This window comes from Ostrea edulis, chromosome 4 (assembly GCF_947568905.1).
Source record: "Ostrea edulis chromosome 4, xbOstEdul1.1, whole genome shotgun sequence".
Classification (NCBI taxonomy): Eukaryota; Metazoa; Mollusca; class Bivalvia; order Ostreida; family Ostreidae; genus Ostrea; species Ostrea edulis.
This window is the reverse complement of record NC_079167.1, coordinates 85,721,235-85,743,383: the sequence shown is the minus strand read 5'-3', so window position 1 is coordinate 85,743,383 and position 22,149 is coordinate 85,721,235. Positions and strand designations below refer to the sequence as shown.

At 35.4% G+C, this 22,149-nt stretch overlaps 1 protein-coding gene across 1 annotated transcript; it reads left to right on the top strand.

Annotated features, from left to right (window-relative positions):
* Positions 1–3,012: 3,012 nt before the first annotated feature.
* Positions 3,013–19,376, top strand: LOC125668692 (cytochrome P450 3A11-like). The gene is made up of 14 exons (XM_048903038.2): positions 3,013–3,158; positions 6,325–6,421; positions 6,964–7,016; positions 7,268–7,364; positions 10,021–10,137; positions 10,344–10,432; positions 10,723–10,868; positions 11,029–11,156; positions 12,276–12,387; positions 12,768–12,925; positions 13,069–13,157; positions 16,913–17,050; positions 18,632–18,794; positions 18,915–19,376. The coding sequence occupies exons 1-14, from the start codon at positions 3,085–3,087 to the stop codon at positions 18,990–18,992; spliced, it is 1,539 nt and encodes a 512-aa protein (XP_048758995.1). The 5' UTR covers positions 3,013–3,084; the 3' UTR covers positions 18,993–19,376.
* Positions 19,377–22,149: the final 2,773 nt, after the last annotated feature.

The window sequence follows — 22,149 nt, the reverse complement described above, 5'->3', positions numbered from 1 at the left end:
GATCCAAGTTTGTGCAAATCATGGTCCCGGGGGTTATGGTGGGGCCACAGTAGTATATCAGTGTTATATGCTGATATATAGGGAAAATCTTTAAACTTGTATCTTGAACTATTTTAGCTAGGGATTTCACATTTTGTATATACATTATTTTTGGAAAGGTCTTTTATGTGATGCAATATGGTGTGCGATCTTGTGACCTTGACCTGGAAGTTTGACCTTTTTTGATAAAAAGCTTACCTGTTTAATATCTCCTGAAATATATAAGGTAGGTAATTCATATTTTGTATATAGATTTCTTATTACAATGCCTTTTGTTTCATATTATGACCTTTGATCTTGTCAACTTGAAATTTAACCTACTTTTAAGAAAAAGTAACCTGTTATTCAAGGCAGGACTTTCGTATTTTGTATATAAATAGTTTATGACAAGCCCTTTTGATTCAAGCGTATTCGATCTTGTGACCTCGACCTACTTAAAAACCTGACCTAATTAATATTTCCTGAATTATTTAAGGTAATGCTTTCATATTTTGTACATAGATTCTTTATGGCAAGACCTTGTTATACTTTAGTGTTTGAACTTCTGGTCATGACATGAAAGGTTGACCTACTTTTGATAAAAATCTTACTTATTCAAGAAATCCTGAACTATTTGAGATAGTGCTTTCATATTTTGTATGTAGATTGTTCATGGCAAGGTTTTTCATATCATTTCACGTTCTATGACATTATGACCTTGGTTTTACCCAGAACAGCAAGATCATGCCAGTCATATTGATGTTGAGACATATCTGTGTTATGTAAATTCATTTCAAATTATGCTGTGATTCTTTGAGACTAGAATGGGTCACAGTATGGGGTCAAAATTTTCATGGGAAAATGAGATTCATAATTAGATCTTTTAAAATTCACGACAGCTGAACAACAGCAGGGCAAAGGTGACTCAGGTGAGCGATGTAGCCTATGGGCCTCTTGTTATATGATGCCACAATTTGACCGAAACATGGACTGTACAAAACCGTTTGTACATTTTGGGCATTCTTTCAATGTTGACCTAAACATTAATTGTTTCATTTCATAATCTGCATGTACAAATGACCCACAATCATAATTTGAATTCAGGTAACCTACATATCTAATTATTGCTTATAACCTTGATTTACCTGGTTTTGTTTTGTTTTGGATATATTTTATTGATCAAATCAAAAGGATTGGGAACAAGTTATAACATCTTACTTCGAGTCCCTCTCCAAATTAACTGCTTGAGGACTGCTGGGATTTATTTTCGCTTTTTTCATCTGTTGGAAAATAAACTTACGAAACGTTGAGAAATGTACACATACGTACTGGATAATGAACTAATTCTGTCGATGTCACAGTCAAGATATTGACAAGTGCGGTATGTTTACATTACCAAATATGTCAACGTTAGATGAAAGATATACAGGATGTTTCAAAAATTGTGTCCCGAATTTGAATAGTCATGGATTTATATACACATAAGCTTAACAATCACAAAGCAACGAGTTCATAAGAAAACTAGGTGGAAAGATGGAAAACATCTAAAATTGACTTTAAATATCTGTGAGTCATCTAAACTTGGTATGTTTTAATTTGTTGAAAATGATATATGCAATCCGTGACATGTCTTTTGAAAACCCTGTATGTATGTAGAAAATGTTTATCTTTATTACTTTACATAGCCACTGAAACTGTTTCGTATAATTATCATTCTTTTTTTGCGTTTATTATTTTTCCTTATATATATAAAAAGTATAAGTGAATGGTGTATAATTTTGATATAAGATGTCAACGATATAAATATGTGGAGGTAACAATAGCGAGTGATAATTTAATAAAAAGCATCAAATCCACCGTTTAAATTTTAAGCATTCTAAACCATTCCTAAAGAAACATACAGGAATCGCAATATGACATATTTTGTTGGAAATGGAACAAGAAACTGATAATTTCTGGATACAATTTACTTGCTTTATAAAAAAAAATTAAATACAATTATTTGTGTAAGAACACTTACAAGTGCCATTTTTAAAAAAAATATGAAATCATAAACAATCATAGCAGTTGTAAGTGCATTTAGATAAACACTTTATTTGAATGTTAAGAGATATCAAAATGACACTTTTTGGCATGTGTTTAAAAATTCAAGTTTTAAAATTAATAACTTTCCCATTGAGAAAGTAAATTTTTAAACTCATGATAAAAGTTATTCATCAGAAGATTTTGTTTGTTTGCCTTTTAAGTTTTTTTTTATTAAAGTTCCAGGTCTTGTTGGGATACAATTTGAATTTTCAGGTCTATTTGGGGTACATCTCAGAAGCTGAATTGATTTATTTTTGTCACGTGATTGCATGCTAGACTGGCTATGCGCTGTCTGCAACGTCCATTCTACAAGCGATTTTTAACATCACCATGGCATCTCTTTCTTTCTCTCGTTCTTTTTTCTTTTCTTTCTCCCTCCCTGCGTATGTCAGCTGTAGTATATTCCAACCAAAAATAACCCTTTTAATGAATTTATTTCTTTAATTGATACCCGGAAACTCAAAATGAGTTGCTTTTACTTCTTACACGCTGCCATCCAGGGAGAATTTCTTGCAAAAACTACATATACAATAAAAATGAATCTTGTTGAAAACTTATATATTTAAGTCTATTTTTTTCCAACAATATGTAAAGAATGATTCTAACGAAACAATAACAAAAGAGAGTTTCTCGTATCCTCGTACACATTCTCTAACATAATCACGAATACGGTCGATTCATTAACGTTTATCAGTAGGTCAAAATAAGGGTTATTGAAAAAGATTATTTCAGTAAAAGGAAACTTGCATCTATCGCACCGTACCAAGTACACCAGGTCATGCGTCAATGACATAAATAACATGTTTTAAAATGTTACATTAACATTTTCTGACACATGATATGCTGCAATGTTTATCAATTAAAAGTGAGATATACATTATCCATCTTTAAATAGATATTTCGTAGATGTTGGTTTGTGAGTCATCGTCGGCTTGTTTATAAACGAGAAACCGATAAGGACTGGGTATTGTAAAGGACAACATGGACATACTGGGGGTGGTGGCCATCAATAACTGGATTTTAATCGTCGTTTTTCTTCTGCCTGCTGTTTACCTGTAAGTATGATCCTGTGTTTTCTAATGAAGCTTGAGAATCTGTACACGACAATGTAGACGATACTACATGACAAGGTAGACGACACTTGTAATGTGGGGACTTTGTCATCGGGCTGATATTTTACCAGACTACGAAGGGATTTTCCCATTCTAACTGCAAAATGGGCTTGGGGTAAAACGCCGAGTAGAGCGGGGTGAAGTGATATTAATCTGGAATAAGCTATACAATCAAAAGCTAGATGTATGAACTAAATACTCACATGTAATGAAGATTCAAAATGAAGACAAACGTCAGGTTTAAGTGCTCATCATTTGGTGTAGTATGGTTAAACTAAGAAAAGAAACGCAGTATCACAAAGCAAGCCGCGTAGACTGACCAAAAGCTACATTATCAAACTGACTTGTGTAATACAGTGAGGTGAACTAGCAAATCAGGGTATGAGAACATGAAAAGAATGCTACTCCCACTACAAGGTGATGAAATATAAATTGGTAATTCATCACCATCATTGTTTTTAGAATGATGTTAGAGTACGATACGGCTGTCAACCTGATATCAGATTTGCTGCTTGCTGCAGTGACAAATCTTTTCTAAATGTCTTTGAAGCTTCACTTTAATTTATGGTCATTTTCCCCCTGTCACATAATAGATTATATAAGTGCAAAAAGGCAACCCTGTCTGTGAACAAAGCATTGCACTGAGTTAGCTTTGTTTAGATATTTGGTTTTCGTGTATCATGATTGAATATAGAAGCAAGCTGACATCAGTTCTACATTTGCACACAGGAAATGAGGGAGGGAGAATGACCTTTATATGTCAAAATGGTACTCAACATCGCAGTTTCACTCCACTCCGCTTTTTGTACTCTGGACAAGCCCTGCAAAATGTCATAATATAACCTGTTTTCTTTTCTAGCCAAAGAAACGGGGTAGCCCTCATCACCCTAGGTGATGTTTCGACACTGGTCATACTGTCGTTCTATATTTAGTTAGACGTCTATCGGTCCTACTAAACAGAGTACTTGATTAATTTAGAGTACGCTGGTAAAATTTCATGATTTAATGTAATTTAACTGCTGTTCGTAGATGTTCTTACTTTAGTTTAACCTAATAAATGTATATCTGGAATATATTGTGTTTGTTTTCATTATTTTAGGAATTATTGTAAGTTAAAGTTTACCGTTTGATCACGACTCCCATCAAATTCAACTACATGTATATATTTATATTAAATACTAGCGCATTACACCTAAATTTCCAAGATTCCCCGAGTTGGGGTTGCCATCTTGATGCAAAGTATGTACAACCCGAGAAAGATCATCGTAGTAAAGTAGCAGAAGACGGTTCAGTTTAGGGCATCTTGTCATGTGCACAACCAAAGACAAGCCACTTTAAATGAATGCAGTTAGTGCCAGGCTCCATGTCATAGTTGTGTATTATATTTTCTTATACGTGTAGAAGAGTTTACTACCCCGGAAAGGCCTAATTGCACAAGTTCCCATGTTATTCAGCTTGGCGTACATGTACAGCCTTACAATGATCGCTTTGTTGATTCATTGGTGGTAGATTACTCTGGTAGGGAAGTATGGAATGTGTACATACCAAAGACAGATCACATTTCTAAGATTATTTATCATATAATATAGATTTTATATGTGAGGGTTGTGAAGAGTTTTTTTCCTATCTATACCTTTTCAAGCATTTTTAAAAATGAAAATATTTTACTTTCTTTTTCAGATTCACCAGAATAGATTTTTAAAAAACTTTAAAAGATATCAAAGAAACAAAACATAAAATAAATAGATGAATATAAAAAGGGGGGGGGTAATACAAACCGAAGGTCGAACGCTAACACAACTCGCGCTTGTCTGCGCGAAAGTGAGTTGTGTAAAGTTGTGTTAGCGTGACGGCGCATTGCATGTCGGCACAGAGGCGAGTTGTGTACAGTTATGTTAGCGTGACGGTGCGTTGCTTGTCGGCGCGAAAGCGTGTTGCTTGTTGGTGTGACGGCGCAAAGGCACGTTGCTTGTTGGTGTGACGGTGTGTTGTGACTAACGCGCAGTCACGCTTTTGCAAATGGTCCTATCCGGATACCATACCAACGTGAAGCATCGTTGCCATCATGGTTTTTTACAAATGAAATTTTATATAATGATTTTAAGACTTATTTGGCTAGAATGATAGGTTTCAATATGTAGAGAATTACCAGGGGCGGATCCGGGAATTGTGGTTAGGGGGCACACGTTTATGAGGCTGGGGGCCGCCGTGAGGCCCCCAGTGGGTCCAGGACGAAGTCCTGATGAGGGTCCAGGGGGCGAAGCCCCCGGAAGCTCATGGATTTTACAGATTTCTTAGGGTTTGAAATATGTCTCCTAAGTAGTCATTCTTATTATTTTCTGTCATTTTTAATAAGATGAAATTAATAAAATGACGCAAATTTTAAGGGTTTGGGGGGGGGGGGGGATGAAAGTTCTCCCGATAAAAGTCATTCAATAAATCAAAAGATTTTGTCATTTATTTCTCCGAGACTGGAGGAAATTATTGCTTCTTTTATACACACTTCTGGCAAATCTTAGTAAATTTATGATTATTTGATAATAAAATAGCTCAAACAAAAATCGATAATCACCATCTTTCTTTGATAAAGTATCACTCGTGCAGAAGAGGAAATAAAAAATAAATGAATAATAAATTTAATGGCCTAATTCAAATAAATATTATTCTTCATATGGTCAGTTTAATGTATATCAATGGTTGATACAAACAAAATTTACGCTTTGAGAACTTTTATTCTTATCAACATAGTTAGTCTATAATATATGTGTACATCTTGTACCCACCCAAACGTTCAACAGAATACTGAACGTACTCCCATCACAGAAGAGCTGATATCTCGGAACTTGCTTATTGTGAAGCCGTTCTTGACACACTGATTTTGACTACGGATTACTCTGTTTACCTGATCAAGATATAGGGCTCACGGCGGGTTTGACCGGTTGACAGGGAAACTTTTTTCTCCTAGGCACCTGATCCCATCCCTGGTATACCCAGGGGTCCGTGTTTTCCCTACTCTTAATTTTGTATTCTCTATAGGATTATGAGATTGATCACTGTTCGTTAATTATCTTCACCTTTTCATACTGTTTAAATTCACGTTCATTTTTAGGTACTTCAGATGGAAGTTTGGACTATGGCGTCGTCTTGGAGTTCCTACTCCTAATTATTTCCCTTACATTGGAGCGATTAAGGATATGAGGAAACTGGTATGTTTATGGGATATTAAATGGACATCAGGAAATTCCTCCCAAACCCTTTCTCCCCGAAATCTTCGCGCAGTATTGCGGATAGCGAGCGTACGAGCTTTCCTGCTAATCTATCAATAACCTATCAATAACCCCTTTTCTATAGATTTTTCATTATTCCTTGTGTTTTTTAATTCAAACTGTATACATTTTTCTGTACATTGTTGACAGCAGACAAAGTGTGTACGTCCGTAATCAATGTAAACAGAGGTCATGCTAAAATTGAGTGCAGCTTTTATTATTTGTAAACCAAATAAACTTGGATAGCGAATTGCTCCATGCAAATATTGTCATTCGATCCGGGAATGAATAATATTAGTTTTTATTCCGCGGCATATATTTAATAAATGATAGTGGAGAATATATTTCATTTTCTTTCCGCGGCCGTTGCTGTGTTCTTAATTGTTTATTTCAAAGTCAATGTAACGGGTGTAATATATATGCATGCAGGGTGTTTATTTCATTATACAATAATTATACTGATATACGACTTTTTATTGTAGGGATTGCATGGACTAGACATGAAATTGGTTAAGACCTACGGCAAAGTTATTGGGTATGCCCTCGCTTTATATATACATATAACCTTTATTTTATCAACACTATAAAGAAAATTATCAAAAAGAACATGTTGAACATGCCTTTAGACACTTGACGAACACGCTCACGGACAAGAAAAAATGTTTGGATCGTGTGAACTATGTTCAAGGTATAGTACATATATCGGGAGCAGTTACGGGGTGGGGGTCTAACGTTTATGAATATAATGATACGGAGCAGAATCATACACCGTTTCTTTCATTCTAGGTCCTACCTAGGAAGTGCCCCATCACTTCTGATAGCAGATCCTGATATCATTAAGACCATTTTAGTGAAAGATTTTTCCAAGGCTCCAAACAGATTTGTAAGTTTTTTTAGGTTTACCGGATATCTTATTTGTATGGACAGATGTTTTTAGCTCACCTGAGCTAAGCTCAAGTGGGTTATTCTGATCACCCGTTGTCCGTCTGTCTGTCTATAAAGTTTTCGAATTTTCGTCTTCTTCTCCAGAATCACTGGACCAATTTAAATCAAATCTGGTACACATCATCCATGGATAAAGGGTATTCAAGTTTTATCAAATAAATGGGCTTGTCCCTTCAAATGGGAGATTACAAAAATGCAAAAATAGGATGAGGTTATTTAAAAATCTTCTTAAGAGCCACTGGGACAGAAATTTTCAAATTTACATAAAAGCTTCCTGACATAGTTTGCTCAAATTATGGTCCCCGAGGGTAGGGTTGGGTAACAATTGGGGATCAAAGTTTTACATGCACATTTATGGGGAAAATCTTTAAAAAGCTTCTTCTCAAGAACCACTGGGCCAGAGAAAACAATACTTTGCCCAACTATCTAATTTGTATTGCTTGTAGGAGTTATGAGATTGATCACTGTTCGTTATCTTCACGTTGCATACATGTAAGCTTCCTGACATAGTGCAGATTCAAGTTTGTTCAAATCATGGTCCTAGGGGTAAGGGGCCACAATGGAAGATCAAAGTTTTACTTGCGAGTATATAGGGGAAATATCTAAAAATCATTTACTTAAAAACCACTGGACCAGGAGAGTTGAAATTTCCATGAAAGCTTCCTGGCATGGTGCAGATTCAAGTTTATTCAAATCATCCCCCCCCCCCTGTAGAGTGGGGACGCAATAAGGGATCAAAGTTTTACATGTATATATATAGGAACAATCTTTTAAAATATCCTTCTCATGAACCACTGGGCCAGAATATCCTTCTCATGAACCACTGGGCCAGAATATCCTTCTCATGAACCACTGGGCCAGAATATCCTTCTCATGAACCACTGGGCCAGAATATCCTTCTCATGAACCACTGGGCCAGAATATCCTTCTCATGAACCACTGGGCCAGAAGAGTTGAAATTTCCATATAAGCTTCCTGACATAGAGCAGATTCATGTTTATTGAGAAAATGCCCCCCTCCGGGGGGGATGGAGGATGTCAAAGTTTTACATGCATATATATAGGGAAAGTCATAAATCTTTAAAAATCGGTGGGACCACCATAGGGGATCAAAGTTTTAAATGCGAATAGATAGGTAAAATAGTTTTAAAATTTTCCTCTGAAGAACCACTTGGCCAGAAAAATTTGAAATTGACATGAAAACATCCTTACATCGAGTAGATCCAAATCTGTGCAATTCATCGTCCCCGGGGTAGCGTGTCTCCACAATGGGGGATCAAAGTGTTACATGCTGACATATGGGAATTTAAAAAATACAAATATGTCTTGAACTATTTTAGCTAGGGCTTTCATATTTTGTTTATATTTTTTTATGGAATGACCTTTCATGTGATGCACTGGTGTGTGATCTTGTGACCTTAACCTGAAGGTTTGACCTACTTTTAATAAAAATCTGACCTATACAATATTTCCTGAACTATTTGAAGAAGATTTTTCATATCTTTTATATAGATTTCTTATGGCAAGACCTTTCATTTCATATAATTATCTTTGACCTTGTGACCTTCAACTCGGAGTTTACTTTTAAGAAAACATAACCTACTAAATATATTCGTAACAATTTTAGGTGGAACTTTCAGATTTTGTATACAGATTTTTTATGACACTAGTACACAATAGTGTTAAGTTCCGTGGTTATCCGGGTTACAATAGGTCCTCAGTACCCCTTGCTAAGGCGATTAAATTGTGCGGCTCTTCGGATGAGACCGCCAAAACTGAGGCCTCGTGTCACAGCAGGTTTTGCACGATAAAGATAGTCCCTCGGGGAGGGGGGTATTTTTCCTCTTTTCAGAGGAAATCCTCTGATTAGCTCAATTTTCTACCTCACACAATCATTCCAAATATAGCTGCACTAATCAGCACCAAAAAACCTTTCTTCACTTTTCCCAATAAGGTAAGTTGGAGAGACTCTTACTTCAAACCAACAGAAAACCACTTTCAATGACCAACCTACATATTGCGTTCTAACCCATTTAATTCATTATGTCGACATCTTTACATATAAGAGTCGACGACCTTAACCATTGGGTCACGCAGTAGAACATACATTACTAAGGAAAATTAACGTACAGGTGAAGTTGAATATACCAGTGAAGTCGTTTCGAATTTTTTAAATTTACAAAAAAATACCCTCGGGAAACAACATTTCAAAGTGACAGTTTTTAGAGGAAAACTCGAAGAACATGTTCATGCTAAATTTATTTTGTTTCACGGAGGCAGTTTTTTCTGAAATTCGGGGATACCCCTCCATTTTAATGCTAAAAATCATATAAATCGCTTATTGCTTGATTTAAACTCGAAATATTTTGGCTAATTTTGTCAATACACGTCTTTTAAACTTATTTTCAAAAATTATTGAATCAAGAGATACGTTCCAATTGGTTTTATCATATATTTGAATAACTTAATTTTTTCGATTTTTCATGCAACACCTTTACGGAAATTAACATGAGACGTGCAACACCTTATGTCACTGAATTTATGAGAATGTTCTCTTTTCGTCATCTACTCATTTTTTGTATTATCTAATTTCAGGAATTCTCTAGAAACAGAAGTGAATTGCGACATGGCTTGACCGTTGTAGAAGATGACCATTGGCGATTTATGAGAAATACACTTCTACCGACGTTTTCAAGTGGAAAAATGAGAAAGGTATACTGCGGTAGATTTTGCTATAGATAATTGTGGGTAGTGACGCTTTAGTATTGTTTGGAACTATGCATTATTTGCTGAAATAAAAACGTGAGTCTAACTGTCCTTAGTTCAAGCAAATGGGTGTTGCTTCCTCAAAAAATATTTTTCTCGAACAGTCATTTGTCCAAAAGTGATGATTGCTATGAAGCTTTCATTTGTTGTAGATGGATCCACTTTTAAAAAAGAAGTATGAGTTGTTATTGAAGATTTTGAAAAAAGAGGCCGATGAAGGAAACACTATTGAATTTAAAGAGTGAGTAAAAGAATCTATTTAGTTCAGAATCTATAATTAAAAGCAATTATTCATGTTCATTTCTGTAATCTTTCTAATCACATCTTGCTGTATCTTGCAAAACTGCAGATCTGTATCTTTTTGAGAAAATTTTGGAATAGATCAGAGAGCTACAGATCCACCTCTTCCAAAAGAACTATATCCCACGACAGAAATGTGAAAGATGAAAAACAATCAGTTAGTAATAGAGAAGTAAGATAAACACTTCATCTGGCCTACATTTTGAATCCAATGTTGTTGTTTATTTACAGGGTGTTCGGTAGATACACCATGGATGTTATAGCTTCACTTGGATTTGGGATGGACACTGATTCTCAAACAAACCCCGATAATACATTTGTGAAATATGCCAAAGAATTGTTTAACATACGATTTACTCCTCTTCTGTTTCTCATACGTGAGTGCACTTGATTTTTGCGAATATGCTAAATTATATTTACGTCACGAAAATTAGTATGATAAAAGCTCTTATCAATATTCTACTTGAATTACAGTGTATAGTGAAAGAGATCAAACCCAATCCTTTTCATGATATTGTTTTGAAAATATTCGTTTAGTAATATTTCCCAAATTGGACGTGGTTTTGAACTACTTCAACATATCACCGTTGAATAATCGAAGACTCATGACCTTTTTCAAATCGGCAGTTCACCAAGCTATCGGAATGCGGGACGAGGGAGATAAGGTATTTTCGTAGTTTATCGCAGACAAATCGTAGTGTTCCAAGAGCAGTTTTAAGAATATCTAGAGAATGAATATTTCAAATAAAGACTCAGCAAAAATGAGAGCATTTTATGCATATGATCAGTGTTTAAATCGAGGTAGGATACCGATAAGGAATTTGATATTATATGGATTTCAACAGTCTCGTTAAAAGTCAGCATATCGCAATTTTTGTGATTGTTATAAAGATTTGATTTGGAAATACAACCTGTCATTAAGTTGAAAACTGTCTAACATGTTTCATACCATTTGTTGGGGCCTTTCTTTACATACTATTTTTGACTCCATTACTCCGTTTACGTGATTAAAATATAGGACTCATGACAAATGTGACAGGGGTTATAAGTATTTACTCCTCTTAGGCACTTGATCCCACCTCCGGTATGTCCAGGGTTTGGAAGTTTGAATTTGTATTCTTTGTAGGAATTATAACATTGGTCACGGTCCATTATCTTCCCTTTTTCTTTACGAAGACAGAAACAAATCTGTATCATAGTATCAATGAAAGGTGAAGATATCGAACAGTGATCAATCTCATAACTCCTACAAGCAATACAAAATAGATAGTTGGGCAAACACGGACCCCTGGACACACCAGAGATGGGATCAGGGCCCTTATTCACAAAAGATCTTACGACTAAGATGAAAAAAATAACTCTGTCTGATAATCAAATACCGATCACAAGGTCATATGCATTAAAGTTTTATAAACCATGGATGTACTTTACATATTAATTAAGAAAGTCTACAAGAGATGAAAAATAAGGAAATTACAGTGTTTGTAAATTTTGATCTTAGTCGTAAGATAGTTTGTGAATAGGTGCCCAGTTGCCTAGGAGGAGCAAGCATCCCCTGTCGACCGTTCACACCCGCCGTGAGCCCTATATCTTGATCAGGTAAATGGAGTTATCCGCAGTCAAAATCAATGTGCCAAGAACGGCCTAACAATCGGTATGAAGCACGTCAGACAGCATTTGACCCAATCATAGTAAACAATCTTTAATGGGTATGGCCATATATATATATATATATATATATATATATATATATATATACGTACGTCTTATTCATTGTCAAACAGAATAGAAAAGATTTGCTACAAATGATGCTAAATGCCCACAAAGACACGGATAAAAACGAGATTGAAGATAAACACAGCTACGAAGGAGACCCAGAGAAATGGAAAAAACGAGGTTCTCTCTCTCTCTCTCTCTCTCTCTCTCTCTCTCTCTCTCTCTCTCTGTGTGTGTGTGTGTGTGTGTGTGTGTGTGTGTGTGTGTGTGTGTGTACTCGATCACAGGAATCTAGTGGTTACGGCGGTCACTTTGCAAACAGGAGCCCCAGGTTCGATACCTGATCCCGACTCCACGTCAACCCTAAAGTTTTAAAGTTGGGTAGTGATTATTTTTTTCGTCCTTAGAGGTGAAATTTACCGGTCCTTTGGATATGAAATGAATATTTTTCGATTGGACGCAAAATGATATGCAAACAAATCTCCCCTTACCCCCAAAGATTTAGTGGTATTTTCATATAACTTCCATTGATTTCTTTATTTTCTTTCATATAACAATAGGTTTGACTGAGGACGAAGTGACTGGGAATGCGATTCTATTTCTCCTTGCGGGTTATGACACAACAGCCAGCACCATGACATTTATGTCGCACTGCTTGGCAACCAACCCAGAAATCCAGGAAAAACTTATTGACGAAATTGACTCTGTTTTAGGAAAAGTAGGAATTGATATTAATTAATTTTGTAGCAATATCTTACTATCCGTACGCTATTTTTCAGTTTGCAATAATTCTGGGAAATAATTAGTGAATTTTAATCAAGTTCTAGCATGACACAAAAGTGTTGTAATGAATATTTTCAGGAACTGCCAACATATGACAATGTATTAAAGATTGACTACCTGGACTGGGTATTCAGTGAGACACTGAGATTCTATCCGCCTGCCGTAAGGTATCCTATCTTTTGTATTAAATGTGTTAGCTGACCTGTTTTTATATTCTTATGAAGCAGAATTTATCCAGAAACTTCTACGTGAAAAGAAAACATATCTTGCTGTGGTCTTCAATGCGACATTTAGATATATTGACGATGTTTTATCTATTAACAATAATAATATTTTCATTCATATGTCGATTCGATATATCCCTGTGAACGTGAAACAAAAGACACCACAGAGTCGTCCACTTCTGTTTCATACGTAGATATTTGATTGAAAATAAATCTTACGGGAAACTAACTCTACTTTATGATATCCGAGATGATTTCAATTTTTCTGTCGTCAACTTCCCATTTTATATAGCAATATTCCATTATCACCTGCACATGGTGTTTATGTCTCTCAACTGATTTGATACGCGAAAGCTTGTTCTGCGTATGATCAGTTTTTCAATCGAGGCAGGCTACTGAAAAACAAACTGATGGTGAAGATGTTTCAACAGTCCCGTTTAAAGTCAGCATTTTGCAAATTCTATGGCCGTTATAACAATCTACTTTGCCAATACAACATAGCAGTTGGTAAAATACTGTCTGACTTGTTTCATACCGATTGTTAGGCCGTTCTTAGCACACTGATTTTGACTACGGGTAATTCCGTTTACCTGATCAGAATATAAGATTCACAGCGGGTGTGACCGGTCGACAGGAGATGCTTACTCCTCTTAAGCACCTGATCCCACCTCTGGTGTATCCAGGGGTCTGTGCCTGTCCAAGTCTCTATTTTGTATTGCTTGTAGGAGTTATGAGATTGATTCACTGTTAATTATCTTCACCTTTCATTGAAAAAAGATATGTTAATTAGCATGCAGTCCCAGGAAAATATGCATAAATTTCTTTTACTTTTCAAATTAGCACATATATATGTCCTATAACCTTATTCAGGTAGAAGGAATCAGCACTATAGGAATCTTTTCTTCTCTTCTCTGAATTCATCGAATCTCCCACAGTCTTCGACAGTTATTTCATATTTGCATGTTTTCCTGACCATAGATGTCATTTGCAAACTACATGTATATCGACTTTTCCAGCCCGAGTTATGCAATTGTATGTAGTCCATTATTACCATAACTCGTAACCCCAAATCATTTGGTATGTTAAATATGTTTTGCGTACCATCAATTTCTACGCTGAAACATACTATTGACGGATAAGTTTATGTTAAAGGGGTTTAGAGTCAGTATTTTACAAATATTATTATATGCAAATAAAGTCTGTCGAATGGTGTCTAACGTGTTTGATACAACTCTGGATTTATTTGACTACTAATCACTCCGTTTACCTTTTAAAGCCAGATGGATCACAGCGGATGTCTCCTGTCAACAGGAGATACTTGCTCTTCCTGAGTACACGAACCCCTGGCATACAATATCACTAAAACAACCATGAAATTTCCGAAATGCCAACTTCAAATGAGACTGTAGAAACCCCTCAAACATCCACGTATTTGCCAATAGCCTGCCTTTAGAACATGCTCTCGCGTATCAACTCAAGTTTAGGGACATACGAGGGCTATTTAATATATGTAATGTGTATTGTATGATATCTCAAAAGCATTCGACTCAAATAGTGAAATGAACATTACATCCCCTCAAAGTATTCTCCGCGGTTTAAAATACATAATTTCAATCTCTGAATCCATTTCTGAAATGCGTCACGATACGCTGATTTAGGTAGACCTCTGAGGCACTGACTGATGGCTGGGCCATGTCGGGACTTGTAACGACGATCAGATAAGAACTTGTTAAGTTTTGGAAAAAGGAAAATGTCGCATGGGGCTAGATCTGGAGAGTATGGTGGGTGTGGCAAGACGGTAACCTTCGACGACTTCAAAAATTGCTTCACAAGCTCAGATGTACATGTATGTGATGAAGCATTATCATGAAGTAGACGAACATGCCTAAATCCTGACACAGGGCGTCGTTTATGATAATATTTATTGAGGTCTTTTAGTATAACATCTCGGTAATAAAATAACATTTTTGCCCTTCGGCACCGGAATTTGTACGGCTATACCATCACATGAGAAGAATATGCAGTAAAGAACCTTCTTTGTGCTTATGGTTCGTTTGGCAACTACGGTCCTTCTACCGTGTATAGTTAGCCATATTTTATTTCTAATTTTTCTTACTGGTTCGAAATAGTGAATCCATGTTTCGTCACCAGTAAAAATGTTAGCAAATTGTCTTTGATTGAATTTGGGAAACATTTTGAGCAATTGCTTAGCGGTTTGTACTCGTACCTGTATTTGGTCATCTGTCAATATATGCGGTATCCATCTGGCAGAAATCTATCGTCCTTTCAAAATACGCTTTAAAATGAAATGCACCCGCGATAGCGATATGCCAACAACTTTGGCAATATCATAAATCGTGTGTGTGCCGTCACATTCAATTATTTCCCTGACTTTTGAGACATTTGCCTTGCTTTTTACATTCACAGGTCGGCCAGATTATGCTGCATCTTTGATGGACTCTGTGCCAGTCAGAAATTTCTTTCTCCACCTACGAACTGTCTCATAAGATACCTTATCAGACCCATAAACTTCCCTCAATTCAGTAAAAATCTGCATTACCGAATGACCGGGTTTTGTACGAACTTTTATATAAGCTCTAATTTCTTCAATATTATCAACCCGTTTCCCAACCATTTTTACAACAGTGGTCAACGACTGGCTCTATTGAAATGTCTATAAGTTTAAAACTACGTGAAGCTGAAGGCTCGTGTTTATACCGTTGGAAAAGTATTGAATAGAGCTAATCACGAATAACATCATCCACGAAATCGTGCAAAGCGTTATTCCGCTGTGGTACAATACACATTACATATCTAACAGCCCTCGTACACATCATATGCAGGTAATAATGAAATATTTCTACACAAACATGGGAAGTTTGCCACGGAGAAGCTGAAGCCATCTCGTTTGTCATACAGTTATGTTTTAGTTTGCTGTTGAAAATAATGCAATAAAATATTCGAATACAAAGCAGATATGGAAGATGATGTGGTGTATTTTATTTCAAGTTCAATAGGATATATCGATTCGGCATATAAATGAAAATTAGTAGTGTTAAAAGCTGAAACGTTGTCGGTATATCTGTATGTCGAGGTGAAGTCTACAGCAAGAGACTCTGTTCTTCTCATGCAGAAGCTTTTGGATGAAGTATATCTCATAAGAATGGAACACAGGTCAACTCTTGATGGAGCAGAATTTGTGCTCACAAACTGTTGGAAGACCTGATCACCAAAGACTACGTAAATATTGTCAATGTGTAATTTCAGCACCTTTATAATGCCAACTGCATAGTTCTTGTGCGTAGAATCAGCGTGGTGTTTCACAAAGTAGTTTTGGGGTGACTGGGCATAAGATTTAATAATATTTGCGTATTCTGTTTTCATTCAAGATACAACTTTCTATGATGTCAAAAAGCATTGATTTGAATTTATTATGAAGAATAGTCGTGTGAAGTATTGAAAAGTCATATGTTTTGTTGTTGATTTAGAAAAGGTTTTGTGATTCCAAATTAACTAAAAGTTCTTTGGAATTTTTCAGAATCCACATTTGATTTACAGCACTTTTTACATATGTTTTGGTACAATACATCTAACGTTTTTCCTTCACAGCAGCTAATACTTTCGTGAGGAGTAAGGATATGGGTATGGTAGAAGATTTAATGTATCCTGCAACGTATCTCTGTTCTGTTAAATTTTAGATTAAATCGAAAAAACAACACAGAGATGGAAATAGCTGGTTATAAGATCCCCAAGGACACCGACTTGTCTTTTGCTATTTATGCGGTGCACAGAGACCCTGAATACTGGCCAGATCCCGAAAAATATGATCCTGAGAGGTAAGGTTTTGTATAATTTTAGATAGCTTATTACGACCTGTGTTCCCGAGTCATCGTCCTCTGTTCTTTCTCATTAACCACCAATTGGTATCCTGATGAACATGTATCATTGAAAACAGCACAATACCTTCCCTGTAGGGCTTAGTGAAAAGATAGATACTCTGTGATGTACAGCATCAACTGAAGTTGTGCTTTGTTTAGATTTCTTGATCAGAAAACTGGGTACGTGTCTGCCCTGCTGTCAATTTTGCATTCTTTATAGGATGCCGGTATATGATAGGATTTGTGAGATTGAACTGCAAAAATATAATACTACGCCGCACACCTTTAGAGCTTTTTTATACACAAGGAAAATATAATAAACTAAGGCACACTGAACGTGCTGCTAGAATCGTCTGGTATAAAACTTTTAAAGAAAACTCTAGAAAATCAAAGTCAAGTGCAAAACACTGAGATGGAGACCATCTCAGACATCTTCAGATGTTTAATGATACTTTCTTACTGAAAACGTCAGGATTCTAGTGGCAATTTTGATAAAGCTTGAGTATAGTAGCGTTGTTATCACCAGTTAGGTCAATGTTTAAACCCTGGGGGAGTGTTACAGCTTTTCTTTACATTCTTGATCTATTTAAAACAGCCATATAATATCATACGGATGCGCATATTTGTCATGTAATCAAACTGTTCTCATGCAAACATCCAATATAGTTATAAAAGTTTAGTAGTTGCCTCCCCTTTTATAGATGAATTGAAAAAGTACGGCTTTAGAAGTAATAAATACTAGAATTGATGATATTCGAGTAAACCTTGTGGCAAGTAGATTTCGATTCACTAGGCCTACAACAATTGCCAAAGAACAAATTATGAACAATTTGTTTTTAACTTAAGCGTACATGCGTACTAATTATCAAGATTTTTTTGGTTTCCAAACTAATATGTTCATTGTATATATATATATATATATATATATATATATATATATATATATATATAAAGGCGATAGATAACGTAAGCAATGTAAATTATTTAATTTTACCCCATAAGAAAGGAATAGATTAGAACTGAAATTTTATTTTGACTACTGGTGTATGCACTGCACGCGCTTCTTCTCGCGTGGTCAGATATTTAGCTATGTCGTAATTTTGACATCAGGTTCATCGATTGTAGATATAAGACTGCTAGATCATGTGTAAAACACTAAAGAATAGTTAGATATGTACATAACCATTAATTGCAGAAAAAATAACACGTGGTATGCAAATAAGATAGTCACATGATCAGCATTCTGCTGGAAAGCAAGTGTTTTTAAAGACAGGCTGTATTTTGAAAATATTTTCATTTATCTCTTTGTGTGCATATTTAAGAATTTATTTTAGTTTTAATGTATGATACAGTGAAGATAACGGACATTGATCAAGCTCCTATAAGAAGTACAACAATTAAGTGTACTATTGATTTCTTTACTAGAATCTAACATAAAAACATTGGAACACATGTACCTTTAACGAAATAAACTGCTTTGTCGACTAGTAAATATGACTTTAACTTTATATTTGTTGAGTTAAATAATTTGAACTTCAGATTTTCTCCTGAAAACAAAGCTAATCGTCATCCATATGCCTATCTTCCGTTTGGTCACGGTCCCAGAAACTGTATAGGACAACGTCTTGCCGCCATGGAGGCTAAGTGTGCCATTGTGTACATTCTTCAACACTATCGTTTTCTTACTTGTGACGAAACTGAGGTAGGACAAAGGAAATTGGATTGATGGTGTATTATAACAATGCTGAATTGTATAGGAACATATATTGTTTTTCGTTTTAATTTTATATGGAAGAAAAGCGTTTTCTTTTTCTTTTTTCAGATACCTTTGCAGTTAGATAAGACAGGCCTATTAAAACCTCTGAATGGCGTAAAATTGAAATTGGAGGAAAGATCTTAACAGTGAACAAACCTATGTGTAACTTAACATTAAACAGTGAATTGTGTAGATCACTTTGACAATGGTACCTGTAATATTATACAGATTTTAGTGATATATTAGAATTTTTTATATTTGATATAAATTCATCTTTTTTACAATTCATATTTGATATTTTGCAGATTTTATTCAAAATGTTTCAAATGAGATGTAAGACAATACGTTATTTTGAAATACAACATTATAACAATTTTGTAGAATTTCTGGGAATTTCACAATAAATACAATGTAAGTTTGTACAGATGTAGCAAATGTCCTCAGCGATTGTCAAATGGACAAATCTTTGTTTATAGATTTTTCTATTCTTTATCAGAATATTGCTTTTCAATAAATATTTAAGCAACCTACATGTATTGTCTACATTTGTACATATAAATACGCTAGCAATCATTGAGTAACATCACGATACATAGTATGAAAAGGTAAAGATAACGCACACATCAATCTCATAACTCTTATTAAGAATACAATAAGAGTTCGGTAAACATGGACCCCGAATTATACCAGAGGTAGGATCAGATGCCTAGGAGGAGTAAGCATCCCCTGTCGACCGGTTACAACCGAAGTGAACCCAAGATGTTGATCAGGTAAACGGAGTAATATGTAGTCTATATCAGTGTGCAAAGAACGGCTGGATAATTTATATAAAACACGTCAGACAACCAATGACAGGTTGCATCGTTATAACAAGTATAGAATTTCCAAAATGCTGACTTTCAACAAGACTGTAAAGCCCTGTAACATAAAATTGCTTATCAGTAGTCTTCCTCGATTCAAAAACTGATCATACACAGAACAAGCTCTTGTGTATCGAATTAGCTGAGATATGTAAATACCATATACAGGAGATAATGGAATATTGCTACATAAAAGTTGACGATGGAGACGATGGAGTCATTACATTTTTTAAAAATTGAGTTGATAGTTTATCGTTAACACCTTAAATAGAATATTCATGTACAGGGCAGATGTGGAAGATTGGTATATTTTATTTCGAGTTCATAGGGATATATTGAATTGATATATGACTGAAAATTATTATTAATTAAACGTCGTCGATATATTTGAAATTCCAGTTGAAGGCCACACCAAGATCTTTTTTTTTTTTCGTATAGAGGTTTTGATAAAAATTATGCCTTGTAAGAATATCAATACAGGTCAACTAGTAAAGGAACACTATGCGTGCCCATTGCAATTCAAAGACTGTTGGAAGACCTGATCACCAAAGACTATAAAGATATCGTACATCAGGATTTAATATCAACTTCAAAGTACTTTTGCGTAGATGATTGATTGGTTGTTTATTGTTTAACACCCCTCTCCAGATTTTTTTCACTCATTTCGAGATGCCACCATTCTGGGTGATGGGCTCTAAAATTTAGGCCTATCCTCGGTGCTGGCGGTTTTTGAAAAGGGAGGGGTCTTCATTGTGTCACACCTGCTGTGACACGGGCCCTGGGTGTTTACGGTCCCATCCGAGGACCACCCCATTTACTTACCTCTTATTACAAGCAAAGGGTACCGAGGACTTGTGCGTAGAATCGAAGTGGTATTTAGCGAAGAACTCTTTTTCAAATGACTGAACATTAGATAAGAATATATCCAGTTTTTTTGTTGATCTGTCTATGATGTCAACAAATCTTGTCGTTAATCTATCATGAGGATTGGTCACGTAAGGTGTTGAAAAATTTTTCGCTATTATGTTGTTGATTTGAGAAAGTTTTGTAAATGTTCTTTAGAATTTGTTAGAATCCCCATTTCATTTACATCACTTCTGGCAGATGTGGCACAATACGTTTGTAATTTCTTTTCGTTTTCTGTCAACTGAATTTCGTACATTGGGCTATTCTTCACAACACTATTCATCTCTGATATTTCTTCATTATCAAAGTCATAAACAGCTGCTTATTCAATAACACCGAAAGTTGGGGAAAATTTATTTTATCGGATCACTCATCCAAAAAATATTCTATTAAACACTTTTTTGAATCCACGTTATACGAAAAAGTACCCCGAAATTGTTCTTCAAAGCTTCTTGGAGTTCTTCAATAACACTATTCAATCTTGTGCCTAACATTTGGTATGAAGCATATCAGACAGCATTCTACCTTTAAACACGTTGTATTTGCAAATTAGATTATTATGACGGCCATAGAAATTGCAAAATTGTTTATTTCAAACGAGGCTGTTGAATACCCTGTAAAATTATCTTATTTGTCGGTATCCTGTCTCGATTTAGAAATTCATCATACTCAAATCATGCTCTAGCGTATGGAAGCAGTTGAGAGACATCAACACATTATAGTGATAATTAAATATTGTTACATAAATATGGGAAGTTATTGATGTAAAAGTCTGTCATCAAGTTTCGCTGTTAATATTGTGGCGAACATTTGTGGGAATCTGGGTTAGAATAGGTCCTCAATACCCCTCGCTTGTTGTAAACTCGAGACCTTTCGTCACAGCATGGCACGATAAAGATCCCTCCCTGTTCTAAGGCCTTGAGCGCCCATCTTAGGTCTAAATTTTGCAGCCGGTGAACGGCAATGGAAACGTTTCCCTATGAGTGAAACATTTTCGAGCGGGACGTTAAACAATATGCAACCAACTTACCAATCACGTTTTGTGTTATGATGAAAATCAGTAGAAATAAAAATACAGTAATGCGATACTGAAGTTCTACGTCACATACGGTGATTTTTTAAATGCATAAAATGATTCATCGTCGAGAGATTTTCATAGGTTTACATAAAAAGCTGAACTAATTTATAAAATATTGATGTGTCATTATATGCGAAGGAAGTTAATATGAATTTTATCAAACCTTGATTTTCAATAGAATGCAGAAATCCAATACGCTTCAGAAATGCAGTTGATATATGTGTCATAGAATTTATAATTAGAATTAGATATTACTAAAATTACCATTGTCCATATTTAAACACAGGAGAGACGTTTACTTTCAAGTGGGGGTAAAACGTTCCTGTACGTACCAATATATCATACAGGTCTAGAAATATCATATATTACTCCTCCTAGGTACCTGATCCCACCTCTGGTGTGTCCAGGGGTCCGTTTTTGCCTATCTATTTTGTACTGCTTATATGAGTTATGAGAT